The following is a 16,161-nucleotide window of genomic DNA, read 5'->3' as shown; positions in this document are numbered from 1 at the left end:
AGACCAGCTCGAGCGGCTAACTCATAATATGAGGTAACAATATGAGTGGTCCACATCACCGGTACTTAGAAGCGGCAAAGACCGTGATCAGTGAGGTTAGTATCCTTCTATTCAAAAAGGTATCACTAATATCAGGGTGTAGGGCATATGTGTGACTAAAATGTGTACATGATATATCACCTAATAACAAAATAATACATACATAAAACATGCACTTAATATTTATAACATATAATTCATACATACAACATATAATTATTAATTACGCATGGAATTCATGTTTATAACATACAATTAATAATTAAGCATGCAATTCATATTTATAACGTATAATTAATAATTAAGCATGTAATTCATATTGATATCACAACATATGATTAATAATTAAGCATGCAATTTTCGTGTTGTTGGAAATTAACTAATTAACCAAATAGAAAAAATAATAATCATAAACAAATAGACACACATTTTATTGATTATGGGTCGGACTCTCTAAAAAAAGTCCCCACTAGAGTCGCCAATTGTCACGCCTTGATTTTCGGCTACACGACTTTGTTAGAGTCGCCACTACATTTTATGGTCAAAAACGTAGAAAAATATTTTAAGCCCAATTACCTTGGGCTTTTGGGTTTTTGATATCCAGGTTCGGGAGTCGGTTACAAGGTAGGGAATGTATTAGCACCCTACCTGCCCGCCTTAGGTGGTACCCTTCATTATAATATATGACTTTATTATTATTATTATTATTTATTATTAAATTATATGGTTAATTAATTTAAATGAGCAAAACTATTTATTATTTTTAGTTGTGGCCCCCATATTCAGTTACACGACTTTGTTAGAGTCACCACTATATTTTGTAATAAAAAAATGTAGAAAAATCTTTTTAGCCCAATCACATTGGACTTTAGATTTTTGATATTCAGGTTCGGAAGTCGGTTACAAGGTACGGAAGGTATTAGCACCCTACCCGCCCGCCTTAGGCGATACCCTTCATTTAAATTATATGACGTTATTATATTTTAAATTTATTTGGTTATTTAATTAATTATTTGAAAGGGAAATTTTTTTACAACGCTCAATAAAATATATTTTGTTGTATCTATATAATCAACTTTTGTACAGATTCAACAATGTTCAATGAAGTAAGCGATATTAATTCTCATATATTCAATTGTGTTCACCAGAGTCGGTGTTGTTGATTCTCACATATTCAACAATATTTTTTGTGTTAAGCGTCGAGTTGAATCATATGTTTTGTATATTGGTGTTACATGTTGCTAGCTACATAATTGATTGATTTGAATGTATTATTATTTTTATTATATATTAATTACTAAATTCTATATCCTAGCTACTTAGATATAAATATTTGTCGCGTCCCGATTTTCGGCTGCACGATTATATTGGGTCTTGGACATTGATATACACGTTCGGGAGTCGATTACACACTAGGGAATGTATTAGCACCTCAGTTGTCCGTTTGAACGGTACCCTACTAAATTGCATGGATTATTAATTATGTTATAATTATATTTTTACCAAAACAATTTTATTTTATTATTATGTCTGACAAGAGTGATATTGGTCCTACGTATCCTCTTTTGGGAATCAAGACTACGTAGTTGTTTAGGTAGAAAAAGTTTATTGGTTGGGGTAATTTTATTTCTTCAAAATAGTAAAGTTTAAATAATTTTTTTAAAAAAAAGATATGAGCGAAGCATAGCTCTTACGTCCGATACCGCATCTCATATTAAAAGTTGGTTAAAAAATTCTATTTTTTATTTTTTTTTATTTAAAACATTTTTAAAATGAGCGAAGCATAGCCCTTACGTCCGATATTGTATCTCATATTAAAAGTTGATTAAAAAATTCTAATTTTTTATTTTTTTCATTTTTTAAAGAGGTTATTTTTTGGATGTAGAAATATACTTAATCCTATTAATTATAAGGAAGTGAAATGTTGCTCCTATATCCAACAGCGCAACATACTCTAAAATTAGAATTGATATATTTTACATAGTTTTGTATTAAAATATTTTTATTTTTATGTAATTATATTTAAAAAATGGGATTTTGAAATAAAATAACAGACAATCCAATTTCACATTTTATTTATTTTATGGTAAATGTATTAAAATTATTGTTATAGTAATTATTAATGGAATGACATAAATAAATAAAAGCAAAATTCAAGTGGTGAAATTGTGTACCTATATTGACTCCAAGGCTAAAGTCTGTGTCAACTCGGATTTCAACAAATTATGTAGGTCTAATGCCTGCTACGTTGAAACCAGATTCCCAATCACGTTTGCTATCAAAACTGTTTGAGCGGGAGAGAAAATAAAGAAGCTTTAGGAGTGTTGGACATTAGTATTTTTTATGGTTTTTGTGGGTGTCCTTTTTTGTGTTGTGTGGAAGATTTTTGAATTATCTTGGATGGTATGAGTACTTTTGGATGTTGAGGGTTTGAATAGATTTTTTTGAATTATTTTTCGGGTTATTGTGTAGAAGAGATTTTGATGTTGTTGTGAATTATATGTATTTGTTGTTTTTGAGCGAATTTTTGGGATTGTGAATCTTTAGGAAAGAAAAAATGGTATGGACAATTTTGGAATTTTCTCAAGTGTGTATCCTCCTCTTTTCTCAATCTATGTCTCTCTCTTTATAGTCAAAAGGAAATGCCATGTGCAAAAATATAAGAGAATATAATCACCCATTAATTCATAAGAGGGAATCAAGTTGAAATTTGATTTGATTTGCCTAATCCCCAATATGAAATTGATTTCCATCACTTTTAATGTTAATTTTTGCATATGGCTCAATTTGTTATACACTCTAGAAAATCAAGGTCATAACTATCAATTAAAATGTGATTCAATCACTCTTTAGTGCAATTTTTTTAATGACTAGTCAATTTGTTAAATAACTTTCAATGCAAGATTTGCACGTTCAAATAATCCAACAAAATAATGATTTTTGTTATCATGGTCTTTAAAATTTAAGTTTTGAAATTTGATAGTCACTAATTTGCATTTAAATATTTGTTTTTTTGGGATAATTTAAAAAGTGATATTTAGAACATGACCAAACAATTCTCGAGAAGTCTAAAATAATTGTTTTGACTCCAAAAAACTAGATTTGGGCTCAACTTTCATTAAAACCTTAAAAAAGTTTTATCTTGGTAGGATCGTAAAATATGTTTCTCATAGATGCAAATTAATGAATTTTATCATATTAAACATTGTTTAGGAATTGATTCTAGAAAATAACTGTTCCATTATGAAATTATTAATTATCCATTAAACATTCTTTTCCAAATTCCCTTATTATTTTATGGAAACAATTTTGTGAGAGAATTAAAATAAACTTCATTAAGTGTTAATGAATTTATTTAAACCCTTTATTTGAAATTCAAATTGAGATTTTATGTGTTGGATCATTGAGCCAAAAACAACATTTTTATTTGTTATAATTTTTTGAAAAAGTATTTTGGGCCGGACAAAATTGGGTGTTCACAATATTCAAATAAAAGTAAAAAAAAGTATGTATATACATATATATATATATGTGTGTGTATAAGTATTGTTTTTTATTCCAGTATTCAAACTACTAAGAATTCTGTTGGGAATCCTTCCTAATTGATGTGAAAGCAAGACCAATGAATATTAGTAGATGAACCATTGAATTATTGAATGATGGCTATTCTAAAGTCTTGGAATTATTCCTTGACTTTTGAGAATTATGAAGTCCAACTTAGAAAGTTCGAGTAGCACTTTCCAAAGTGTCTTGAAAAGTATGACAATAATTAATCATCCACTATATCTTTATGATGGAGCCTTCCTTCCCTTTACTATATATAGGGGACTTGTGAGGAAGAGATACAACAAGCAAGTGAGAAACAACATCATAGAGAGAAAGTGAGAGAGTTTATCCACATAGTATGAGATTTGTACTTTCAGTGAGATACTAGAGAGAATTTGTATTTCCATTCTTTTAGGTGAGATTGAGTGTTATCTTCTTTGTATGAGAGAATCAAATATTGTAATACTACTTTCTACGATGGATATATTTTTTGTACTAGGTCCTGTGGTTGTTTCCTTCTCACATTAATGGGGTTTTTCCATGTTAAAATTCTTGGAGTTATTCTTCTACTCTTCTATATTTTCTTTATCCACTTGCCGCTTCTGCAAGTGCCCATTTTACATCACGCTGGGGATGGAATGAGCTGCTAATATCTCATTTGGTGGAGATATATTCAAGTTGACAGCTGACAACTATTCATATTGGAAGCTCAAGATGGAGAATCATTTATACTGCAAGGATATGCATGAGCCTATTTCTTGCAAAGAAAAGTCAAAAGATAGGGTGACAGAGATTGGGAGGTTTCGAATCGAAAATTTGTTATAATGATTCAAAAGTATATTGATAGAAGTTTATTTGAGCATGTGTCCACATATACAAATGCTTATAAGTTGTGGTCGAAACTTGAATATATGATTCAAAAGAAAACTCCTAAAAATAAAGTGTTTCTTGTTAGAAGACTAGTGAAAATCGACTACAGAGATGGTCAAAGCATGATAGAGCACTTGAATTCATTCAAGGGTCTTGTCAATAAATTGACAAAGATAGACATGATGATAGATGATGAGTTGCAAACACTTTTGTTACTGAGTTCGTTGCCTGAAAGTTGGGATACATTCGTGGTCACACTCAGCAACTCAGTCCCTGATGGGAAGGTCTCAATGGACACTGTGTCAGACAGTCTATTGAATGAAGAATCCAGAAGGAAAGAACGGAGTACATCCTTCCATTCTGAAACAAATTTTGTGGAGAGACATGGAAGAAATCAAACTCATGGGAGGAATGGATCTCGTGGAAGAAGCAAAAGTAAATTCAGAGGACGCTCTCAATCTCGCATGAGGTCAATAACATGCTATTATTGTAGTAAAGAATGACATAAAAGATATGAATGTGGGTCCCTAAAGAGAGACCAGAAAACTGGAAATGTCCATGAAGATTTAGTTAATCCAAGGAAAAATGGTCATAAGTCTACCACAGCCGTCGCCACATATGATGATGTTCTCCTCATTGGAGAAGACAATTACCTAAATGTTGCACATGGTGATTATGCTTGGATCATTGACTCTAGTGCTTCTTTCTATGTAAGTCCACATGAAGATTTCTTCTCAAACTACAAGAAATGTGATTATGGTACTGTGAAAATGGAAAACCATGTTACTAGCAAGATTGCAGGAGTTGGTGATATTGTGTTGCTAACAGACACAAGAGGAAAGCTTATACTAAATGAGGTGAGACATGTCCCAGATATCGTCTCAACCTTATCTCAACGGGTAAGTTGGATGATGCTGGTTTTGTAAGCCACTTTGGTGCTGGAAAGTGGAAACTAGCAAAAGGCAACCTAATCATTGCTAGAGGCTCAAAAGAAGGATCTTTGTACATTGTGCAAGGAGGAATTTGTTCAGGAGAAGTAAATGTTGCTACTAACTCCAAAGATCTTTGGCATAGGCGATTGGGGCACATGAGTGAGAAGGCACTTCATATTATTGCCAAAGACCACCTTCCAAGTATAAAATGCCAATTTTTTATTCTTGTACTAATTGTCTTTATGGTAAACAACATAGAGTCAATTTTCAGAGAACAGACAATCCCTCACAAAGAGATGAAGTACTTGAATTGGTGCATTCAGATGTTTGTGCATCATCTGAAAGATTTCTTGGAGGAGTCTACTACTTTGTTACATTCATAGACGATCACTCGAGAAGAGTATGGGTGTACTTGTGGAAAAGTAAAGATCAAGTACTATCAGCATTTAAAGAGTTCCATGCACTAGTAGATTGCAAAGAAGTTGAAGTGTCTGAAAGCAGACAATTGTGGAGAGTATCGTGGTCCATTTGAAGCCTATTGCAAGGATTTTGGTATCAAATTGGAGAAGACACCACCGAAGACTCCTCAGTTGAATGGAGTAGCTGAGAGGATGAGCCGCACAATTGAAAAGAAGATCATATGCATGTTGCCAGATGTCAATCTCCCCAAGTCTTTCTGGGGTAAAGCAGTGAAGACTGTAGTGGATCTCATAAAAGAAGAAGGCATCATTCAACCACATGAGATTATTCGGATGCAGAGCCTTCGTTCACATTCCAAAAGATGAGAGAAAGAAGTTGGATGTGAGATTTCACACGATCATAAAGTTGGCAGCTTGTGGATAGATATTATTGTAGAAGGTCGACACTTCAGAAAATATAGCTAATATGTTAACAAAGTCGGTTGACGTAGACAAGTTCAGACATTGTTTGAGTTTGTTGAACATTCACTAATGTTTGACTATGGAGCGCCCTCAATGCGATGATGGAAGATGGAGATTGATGATATTTGCCAAGGTGAAAATTGTTGTGCAATGACTCATATTCTAATGAATCGGATCTTTTTTGTAGATAACAACAATACAAGTTATGAGTTTGGGCTGATATAAACAAGTTGAGGTAGAGGACTATATACTTATGTGTTATGTAAACCTAATGTAACAAAGGAGAATAATATCTATATATGAATCCCTAATCTCTAATACATAGTGGTAATAGTCTCTCAACGCTTGCGTGGATGTAGGTACAATTGGTCGAACATCATTATCAAATTCCTTATGCTATTGTTTCTCCTTATTCTCTTTTACTATTTGATTGTTCGCTTGTTCCCAACACATTATTTTCATTAGTTTATGTGGAACACCCCTTTGTTAATCTTACCATTACACATTAAAAAAAATTATACGATGGATGTTAGGTTTATTCAAGTGTGAAACCGACATTGGATATGCGTGGATGAGTGAAAGAATTTATAAGTAGGAAAGACACATAGAACTAATGCCTTAAGGTTTGGTTCAAGACGTGGTGTGTCACTTGTGACTCTCTACTCTTCCCATACCCTGGTAACAATGGAACTCGGCGGTGGTTAGAGGCTCTCCGGTTGTAGTCTGGTCCAACAAGTAGTATCAGAGCTGATGGTTCGACCGAGACATGGTGGACTTAATTGGGAGCAGACCGAAAAGTATGTGGTACCCACACTTGAGGGGGAAAATGTTGAGTTTATTCAAGTGTGAAGCCCATAATAGATATGCAGGAAGGAGTGAAAGAGTACACTTTATAAGTAGGAAAGACTTATAGAACTGATGTTTTAATGTTTTGGTTTAAGATATGGTGTCTCACTTGTGATTCTTCACTCTTTTCATACCACAATAACAATGGAACTCCCCAGTAATTAGAAACTCCTTTGTTGTGGTCTCGTCCAACAATGGAGGCAAGGGTGGCCTACCTATGGCATAGTTGTATGGGAGAAGAGGATGAGTCATTGGAAGAAAGGGTGCATCTATCTTTGAGAGGAAGTTGAGTAACATGGGAATAGAGAGGAAAATAAGATCATCTTTACTAATATAGAGGGAAGTTCTTTTTTCTTTTAATTTTAAATGTAAAAGTGTCATCTTATTGTAAATAAAAAAATATAAAGATTATTATATTTTGTTTTTACATCATGTCCCACTCTCTCACTTATAGAGTGGGGAGGTCATGATTAGTTATTTTAAATTAGAATTTTATAGAATAATATGATTTATTTGTAACAAAAAAAAATGTAATTTCTAAGTGCTTCAATGACAAAAGCACTAAATAACATTATACAAGCGCGAGCAAGTCCTCAAAATATTTATAACCCTTTGCTCTAATATATTTTTTCTTATACACCGTCTTCAAAATAATGTAATTTTTCGGTGCTTCAATGACAAAAGTACTAAAACTGATATGACAAATCTATAACTTAGTCGGTGGATCAATCAAAAAACATGTATATATATATATATCCTAGGATTGCAGTCCTTGGTGAAGCCAAGTAGGAAGCTTAACTCAAGATTTCTTTGTAGCAAATGAACTCAACCATAGGTGAAGATTACTATTACTTTAAGAAAATATTTTGATATTTCTGACAATTACAGTGAGTTTCAGAATTGCAATATTTTTACGAATGTTTGATACAAGGGATGTCCAAATATAATAAACTTTCACTCTAATTTTTTGAAAAGCAAGTCAAGAAGTAAGCATAAGAAGAGCGAAGATTAATATTAATTAGGCACTTTTTACGACAAACATTTAAATAATTATTTGACAAGTATAGAATAATGATGATACCGATGGAGAATATTAGTCATTAAGAATGTATCCAAGAATGGATGATATTGTTTCATTGTGAGACTCGTTAGAGAAATTAAATAAAAAACTAGATATGTCAAGATAAGCTTTAGGAGTGTGTGGCTTACGTAAAAGTTGAAGCCAATATATATAGAGTGTAATTTAGTTAGAGGTGGGCAAGAGAAAAAGATTGAATTTCATATTATGTTACGTTATAAGTCATTAGAGTTAGGTATATTGAGTCAATCACACAAGACGATAAAGAAATTGATAAAGACATAATCATAAAATTCAAATGGATCGACAAAAATGATAAAATATTTCAGGTATCACTCATTAAGAAAGCTTTTTATCCTACAACTATAAGATTTGTATCGTCAATGCATATATATTTATAGCATTTTCTTGGAATATCAGCAAATATATTCCCAAGAATATCTCTTAATATTCCTCCTACCATAATACGTGCAGCCAGTAACAACTTTTGTATACTTCATTGCTGATATAGCATTCTATTTTCTCTAATGAATAAGGGTCAGGATAAATTATAAATAAATAAAAACATCCCTCAGAAATATTGTCAGTCCAAAGCATGGACCATTAAACACTTCAACTTGGCAAAGAAAAAAACTAGCTAGTACAATTTTTAGTAGATATTTTACTATATGAGAATTCAATATCTATCCATACTATATATCTTCTACCTATACTATATATAAAGCTAAAACTTGAAATAACTTTCCTCATTGTGTAATTTTCATTTCCTATATTCCCCTTAACATTATTTAATTTTTACAAAAAAACTATATAATCTTAAGCAACTACCACCAATACATTAATTAATCACATATCTCACATTTAATTAAACATTATCATAATCACACAAAAATATAATATAAAGTACACCGAACATAACAAATACATTTTAATTCACAAAAATAAAATATATAAAAATTGAATATTTAGTATCAAACAATATTCGCCGACAGGCACGAAGTGCCTGTACACACTAGTTATATATAAAGGCAAAACATGGTTGATTCCATCATGATATGTTTTTATTTCATGTTTTGCCCTTAACATTATTTAATTTTTACAAAAAACACATCTAGCCCTAAATAACTACCACTAACACATTAATTAATTACATCTCTCACCTTAAAATGAATATTAGCATAAATATAAAAAATTATATAAAGTACACATAACACAACAAATACATTCTAATTTTAAAAAATAAAATATATAAAAATTAAATACATAATACCATATAATATTGACTGACAGACACGGAATGCTTATACACACTAGTCTTCATAATAAAGTAACTTATTATAAGAAATTATATTATTTTCTAGTAATATGAAATTAAGAAATGTCCCTTAATATAGTACAGGTCACAATTATTTATCTTATAATATTATGCAAATCAAGGATCATAGAAAAACACAATATCGTATAGATACTTGTAAAAATACTCATAATAGATACTCACAATAATAACAAATGGGTGAAAACATGTTTTATGTTATCCGTCTCGTGGTTACCCATATATTTATAAATTTATTTTTTAATTAAACTTATATATATTATATTTTTATTATTATTTTAATAACATATATTATCTACTTTATTATTATTTCTTGATAAAATGCTATCATTTGACTATAATCATAAAATTAACATATAAGTATTTTAATATTCATGTAATAGTTATTTTTATATTTTGATTGTTAAAAACATAAAAATATATAATAAAAATTAAAAAATTGTTAGATACTCACAAATTACTGCTATTAACATGGATACTTACAAATAGTGTGGGTTCGGAAATAAAAGTATTATCTGCCCTAGCCTGGCCCGGTTGCCACTCGTAATGCAAATGCAGTACAATGATGAAAATGAGGAATGCATCAGGTTTGAGGAAATGTGTCACGGCTAGTCCGTCACATGCAACGCAAGTCAATATCCATATATTAATATATGAAATTATATATAGCATTTATCATTTGTCATACCTATATAAATCATCCATATATTATATTGGGCTCCGTGCATGAGTGTAATTTTTTTTTATTATAAGTGTAATTTTTTTTTATTATAAGTGTAATATTATTATACATTACAATATTAGTGCAATTTATTCTAATATTTAGTGAGTATTATAAATTTATAATACATTTTTTTGTTTTAGGTAATAGATAAAAAAGGAAAAAAGAAGACAATAAAATGTGAACCAGTTAGGTAATAAAATATACAATTTTTATTTTAGGTGCACATTGTTCACCTGGTGTACAATATTTTTAGTCCATATAACAAAATCCAAACGAGTGATGTTATTCATTTGATAAATAAATCTAAAACTCTTATAATATAAAAAGTATCACATGTCATTTTAGAGCATAAGTCAACCTCTACCATTTCTTAGTTTTGTGGTTTTATCCACTCTTATTTATCTCTCTTATGAGAAAATGAGCCCTTTAAAAATAAGAAAAAAAATGTTACACTTACTACATAATCTATCATTTATATTTAATTATTACTAATTTTTCTAAAAAGTGATCCAAATAAATTATAGATCAAATGATGTTTAAATTTTTATTTTAGTATATATATATTACATTATTTAAAATAATAAATGTGTTATTTTTCTCAAATTTTATTGTTTTTGTCTGATCTACTCTTCCTCTTTCTAGGTTTATTAATTTTTTACAATACATATGTAAAATCAAGAGAGTATTAAATATATAAGGATAAATGTGAATAATGCTAATTAAATAACCTTGACATTTTTAAGAGATAAATAAAGAGAAAAGATTATATATACTAAGAGATTTATACATAGTCATTTGATCATTTATCATTCATTCTCAATCATTATTAACTCTTAAAAAATGTAAATAAATTATGTTTGATATACTGACTTTGTATAAAATTTTATATTGATAGTATATAAATATTACATTCGTAAATAAGTAAGAACATATGTAATATTAAATAATAAATTTATGAAGTATGTGAATAAGATACTTCATTACTCTATGCACTATCTAAAATACAAAAGATAATGCAATATAAATAAAAATATAGAATTTACCTGATAAATCTTCTATTATATTTACACTCCTACATATAATCATACATGTTATATTCTTATTATAAAGATATAATGGGTCCCACTTGGTGATTTCAACATTAAGTAGAAAAAATTCAACCTCTTAACATAGAGCATGATATACCCTTTATTATATTAGTAAGAAACCAATATTTCTTATGAAATGTAACTCTTTTTATAGGTAAGCATCATCCTAAGCATTGACTTGGAGATCCAAGAAATTTTACAATAAGAGATAAACTCCTTGTTAATAGAATACCTTATAAGAAATAAAATAAAATAAATAATACATTTCATTATTTTATTATTTTAAAATTATTTTTTTATTTAATTATTTATAATATTGCATTAATATTCCTTACGCCCTTCTATAAGTTGATTTTTAGATAAAATTCCCATAACCTTTAAGGTAAGAAGAAAAGCCTTTTAATGGAAGGCAGTTGAAATTTTTTCTTGAAAAACTGGTAATTTATATACTACTATTAGAAAAAACTGGTAATTTATATACTACTATTAAAAAGGGAAGGAATTGTAACTACTACACATATTAGTCATTTATTCTACAAAAAAATTAATAGTTCAAATTTAAATTATGTTAACCATTAAATTTTTGTATAATATATAACTAAGAGGTAAAATATGTTCTTTTAACTTACCCATGAAGTAACTAAATCTCCCACAAAAACCTTAAATTAAAAGCCAGTTTTCACTTGAATTCAACCACACTTTTAAACACAACTTGCCTTAAGTTGCATACCAACTCCAACACAAATATCCCTATCACAATCACAATAAAGACTTCAACTAATTCTTCCTTTTACTCTCTATTTATTCCATTGGGTCTCTCTTTATATACACATTTCATGCCATTGACTATAGTCCAAAGAGGCTTATACAACTATGATTATTACCCAAATTCTAAATTATAAGTTATATTTCACAGACCCAAAGGAGAAAAAAATTAACTTTTCAATTATGGATGCATTTTTATTCATATTAGGTATGTGGGTTTGAATGGCTTGGTCTAATTATTTTTTTACTTTGTTTGATGGGTATTTATTTTAATATATTATGTGTATGTTTTGGGGAGAATTTTGTTTTTTCTTTATTCAATGTCTTAAAGAGAACAATGGGATATTTTTATATGCCAATATTTGACTGAAATGTACATTTAAGTGAAGATGATGGGTTTGTGAATACTCTATACTATTTCTTAAACTTTGCTGCAATTACTGTTATGTGAAGCATAGAATGAAACAGTGGATATATTTTTGTACATGTTTTTTTATATATTGATTTTGTCAATTTCATTGGATCTATGATGTATCTGTAAGGGGTTTACTAGTACTATAATGCAGTTCAGTTGGTTTTCCTTAAACTTTGTGAATAATAAGAAAAGTGATGTTCATTTTTTTTCAGAATTAAGGTGCACATGATATGTTCTTTACTTTGCTACACCTCTTCTTCAGATATTTGAATAGAGTAATAGGTATTTCAATATTCATAGTTTGCATGTTTTTTACTTCTAAGGTTTCATATGAATTCCGAAATATTAGCATATCATGTTGCATTTGCAACAAATGACCATCCAATATGTATCCATTGAGGAATTGATGTATAAATCCTTTTTGGTCAGAAGATTTGTTTTTGAATCACTTGATATCTTGAGAGTTTCATTTATCCTCTTTCTTCAGATTAAAGTGTTGAATTAACATAAATTGTGCAAACTTTGTGACAGTGAGCCTCTGTAGTAATATTCTTCTGCAAGATGTTTTCATTGTCTGAATATAAAGAGAGATAAAGAATGCCGCATCAAGTTTATTTACTTATCATTGGAGTCTCTTTTGGTTTGGCCCTTGGAATTCTGTTTGCTTTCCTCATATTTTTCTTCATGAGTTGCAATATAGAAGACGCTAGTATCAGACGATCTGCTAATGATACTAGTGTAACTAACGATACTAGTGTAACAACTCTTCCGATACGAACAAATGGATTGGAAACGAGCACCGACTTTAGTGCATCTATTACTAGTTCCACAGCCGTGTCAAGGTCAGAAGATGGACAGAAAGATTCCAATTTCAGTTGGTGGAGTCATCAAAGCATAGATCGATTTGCTAAACCATCGGGCATTCTTAAGTACTCATACAAGTATGCACATTTCTCTCTTGAGAGTGACACTTGCTCTTTATTTTTTGCCATATTGTTCTGTTTATGGATGACAAGCATATAACTACTGATATAAAGTGTTTTGATTAATTAATTATTTAGTCAACTTGGAGAAAGTAGAGCATTTAGTTACTAGTTACAAATTGAAAAGATACTATTAGAGGGGTATCAGCTTTTATAACTGTTAATCTGAAACTTGAAGTGTTACAGAGAAATTCAAAAGGCCACACAAAATTTCACAACTACATTGGGACAAGGATCTTTTGGCACAGTTTATAAAGCCACAATGCCAACAGGAGAAGTGATAGCTGTGAAGGTGCTTGCATCTAATTCCAAACAAGGGGAGAAAGAATTCCAAACAGAGGTATAAGCAAATAAGTATTTTGATACTAGGTTTGTGGACTAAGGCTTAGTTGTTGTTGTTGTTGTTGTTGATATCATGTTTGTAGGATGCAGATGTTTGTCGTTATAATCTTTACTAACAACAGCAACAACCAAGCCTTTATCCCAGTAGGTGGGGTTGGCTATATGGACCCAACCAGCCTTTACTACTGATTTTTAGTTTGTTGTAAAGGATTCCATAGTTATCATGTATTTTTCTTTCCCATGCCTATTTTAGTTTTTCATTCCTTTCTTTTGATTTAGAGATTCCTAAACACATTAAATTCTAAAGGCACCAAACCAATGTAAAATAGAGTTATGAGTTGATGCTTGTTGGTTAGCCTGAAACAGTGATAAATTGAGAGCAACCATGCAGGTAATAATTATCCACATTTTCATAAATTACCCTATAGGTAAAAGAGTTTACTTTTCAATGTTAACTCAGGAATTTAATCAATATACAGAAAGTATAGTTTGCAATGTTACTTTCAACCTATTTTGGAACATCACCATTCCTTAACAATCTAAGGAATTACGAGTTTGCATTTTCATTTCACCTTGGTTCATTTGACATCCCTACAAAGGCAATGAGTTCCTTTCTTCTATAAGACAGAATGTAATACTAGTTTAAAATTGACAAGGAATATCACTTCCCCGAGGTTTTATATGCAAGGTGACAGGACCAGGCTGTAAATCTCACACTTAGTCGTCGGCTAAGTTTGTTGAACTTTTTATGACTTTTAACGGTATGTTTTTGCAGGTACTTCTGCTAGGAAGGCTGCATCATCGGAATCTTGCGAATTTGGTTGGATATTGTGTAGATAAAGGACACCACATACTGGCTTATCAGTTCATGAGTAATGGAAGTTTAGCGAATCTTCTATATGGTAAGAAATGGAGAATCTTACGGTTTTTTAATGTAAGAGCTGTATGTCAAGACTTGCATGATTATGTCAAATAGATAGGGACATGTTTATTTACATGTTTTTATTAGTCACACAATCTTCGAAGTTTTTCTTTTCTCTATTGAGAATAATCTGTGATTGAATCTAGGTGAAGAAAAGAAATTGAGTTGGGATGAAAGGCTGCAAATTTCTTTTGATATTTCACATGGGATAGAATACCTTCATGAAGGAGTATGTATGTTCCTTGATACACTTTCTCGTATACGATGTAAACGCATATTTTGTTAATATGAGTGTGCATGGATCAGGCTTCTCCACCCGTCATACATCGTGATTTGAAATGCGCCAACATATTGCTAGATCACTCAATGAGAGCTAAGGTCAGATTGCAAATTCATTCTCTTTAATTTGCATAAGATGTTATATCAGGTAACATTATCCTTTGCTGATTATGTGATCCAGAAGAAATCTGTGAATTAAAACATGATCAGGATTTGTTTTTGGAGATCCTGATCAGGATTCTACGATATGAGTATGCAGACAATGTGAACACCGCTAAACTTATTCCAGCCTTGTAACTTTGAAATCCCTGTCTTTCATTGATAGTACAAATTATAATTGGTATATATTCAACTATGACAGTATTAATTCTCTTCAAATTTTCCTATGTAGGTTGCTGATTTTGGGCTCTCAAAGGAAGAGGTATTTGATGGTCGGAATTCTGCGCTTAGAGGTACATATGGCTACATGGATCCAGCATACATTTCCACAAAAAAGTTAACAATGAAGAGCGACATCTACAGTTTCGGTATCATAATCTTCGAGCTCATCACTGCAATCCCCCCACATCAAAATCTGTTGGAATATATTGGCCTTGTAAGTTAAAAAAATTAGCTTCTTCTCTTCAACTTATGATAGTATAGCCATTATATTATTTCTCTCAAATTTGTGAATTCATATTTTACTACAAGGCTGCAATGGATCATGATGGCATAGATGGGATACTTGACAAGCAACTTGTGGATAACTGCAACATTGGAGAAGTGAGGCAACTTGCTAAAATTGGACACAAATGTTTGCACAAATCACCGAGGAAACGCCCTCCAATTAGTGTAGTTTCACAGTGTATATCAAGGATAAAGCAGAGGCGGCAGCGCCACCACGCGATAGAAGATATCGTGTCACTTGCAAGCAGTAGAGCCGAGTCACTGAGAAGATCGGTAGATTGAAATGACTGGGATAGCCTCAATGGACCTCAAACATCTGCCTAATGCAAACTATGGACAGTGATGTCTCAGGAATTTTGTAAGATGTATTATTTCCTTGTACAGTTTTAACTCATGGTGTTTAATGCCCAATGAACTTTTAAGAATAATAAATTTGATAAACAAAATTTGGG

General features: G+C 30.8%; 1 protein-coding gene across 2 annotated transcripts; it reads left to right on the top strand.

The window, feature by feature from the left end:
• LOC109336777 (calcium/calmodulin-regulated receptor-like kinase 2) lies at positions 12,128-16,161 on the top strand. Of its 2 annotated transcripts, none has more exons than XM_019573587.1 (8): positions 12,128-12,213; positions 13,049-13,458; positions 13,687-13,840; positions 14,618-14,744; positions 14,911-14,993; positions 15,071-15,142; positions 15,435-15,638; positions 15,734-16,161. In XM_019573587.1, exons 2-8 carry the CDS (start codon positions 13,115-13,117, stop codon positions 15,989-15,991), a joined length of 1,242 nt encoding a protein of 413 aa, XP_019429132.1. In that variant the 5' UTR covers positions 12,128-12,213; positions 13,049-13,114; the 3' UTR covers positions 15,992-16,161. The 2 variants fall into 2 exon arrangements, with proteins under 2 accessions (XP_019429132.1, XP_019429133.1); XM_019573588.1 differs by having other exon boundaries at positions 12,128-12,310.

The sequence above is a fragment of the Lupinus angustifolius genome, chromosome LG20, assembly GCF_001865875.1.
Source record: "Lupinus angustifolius cultivar Tanjil chromosome LG20, LupAngTanjil_v1.0, whole genome shotgun sequence".
Taxonomy (NCBI): domain Eukaryota; kingdom Viridiplantae; phylum Streptophyta; class Magnoliopsida; order Fabales; family Fabaceae; genus Lupinus; species Lupinus angustifolius.
This window is presented reverse-complemented; position numbering and strand designations above follow the sequence as displayed.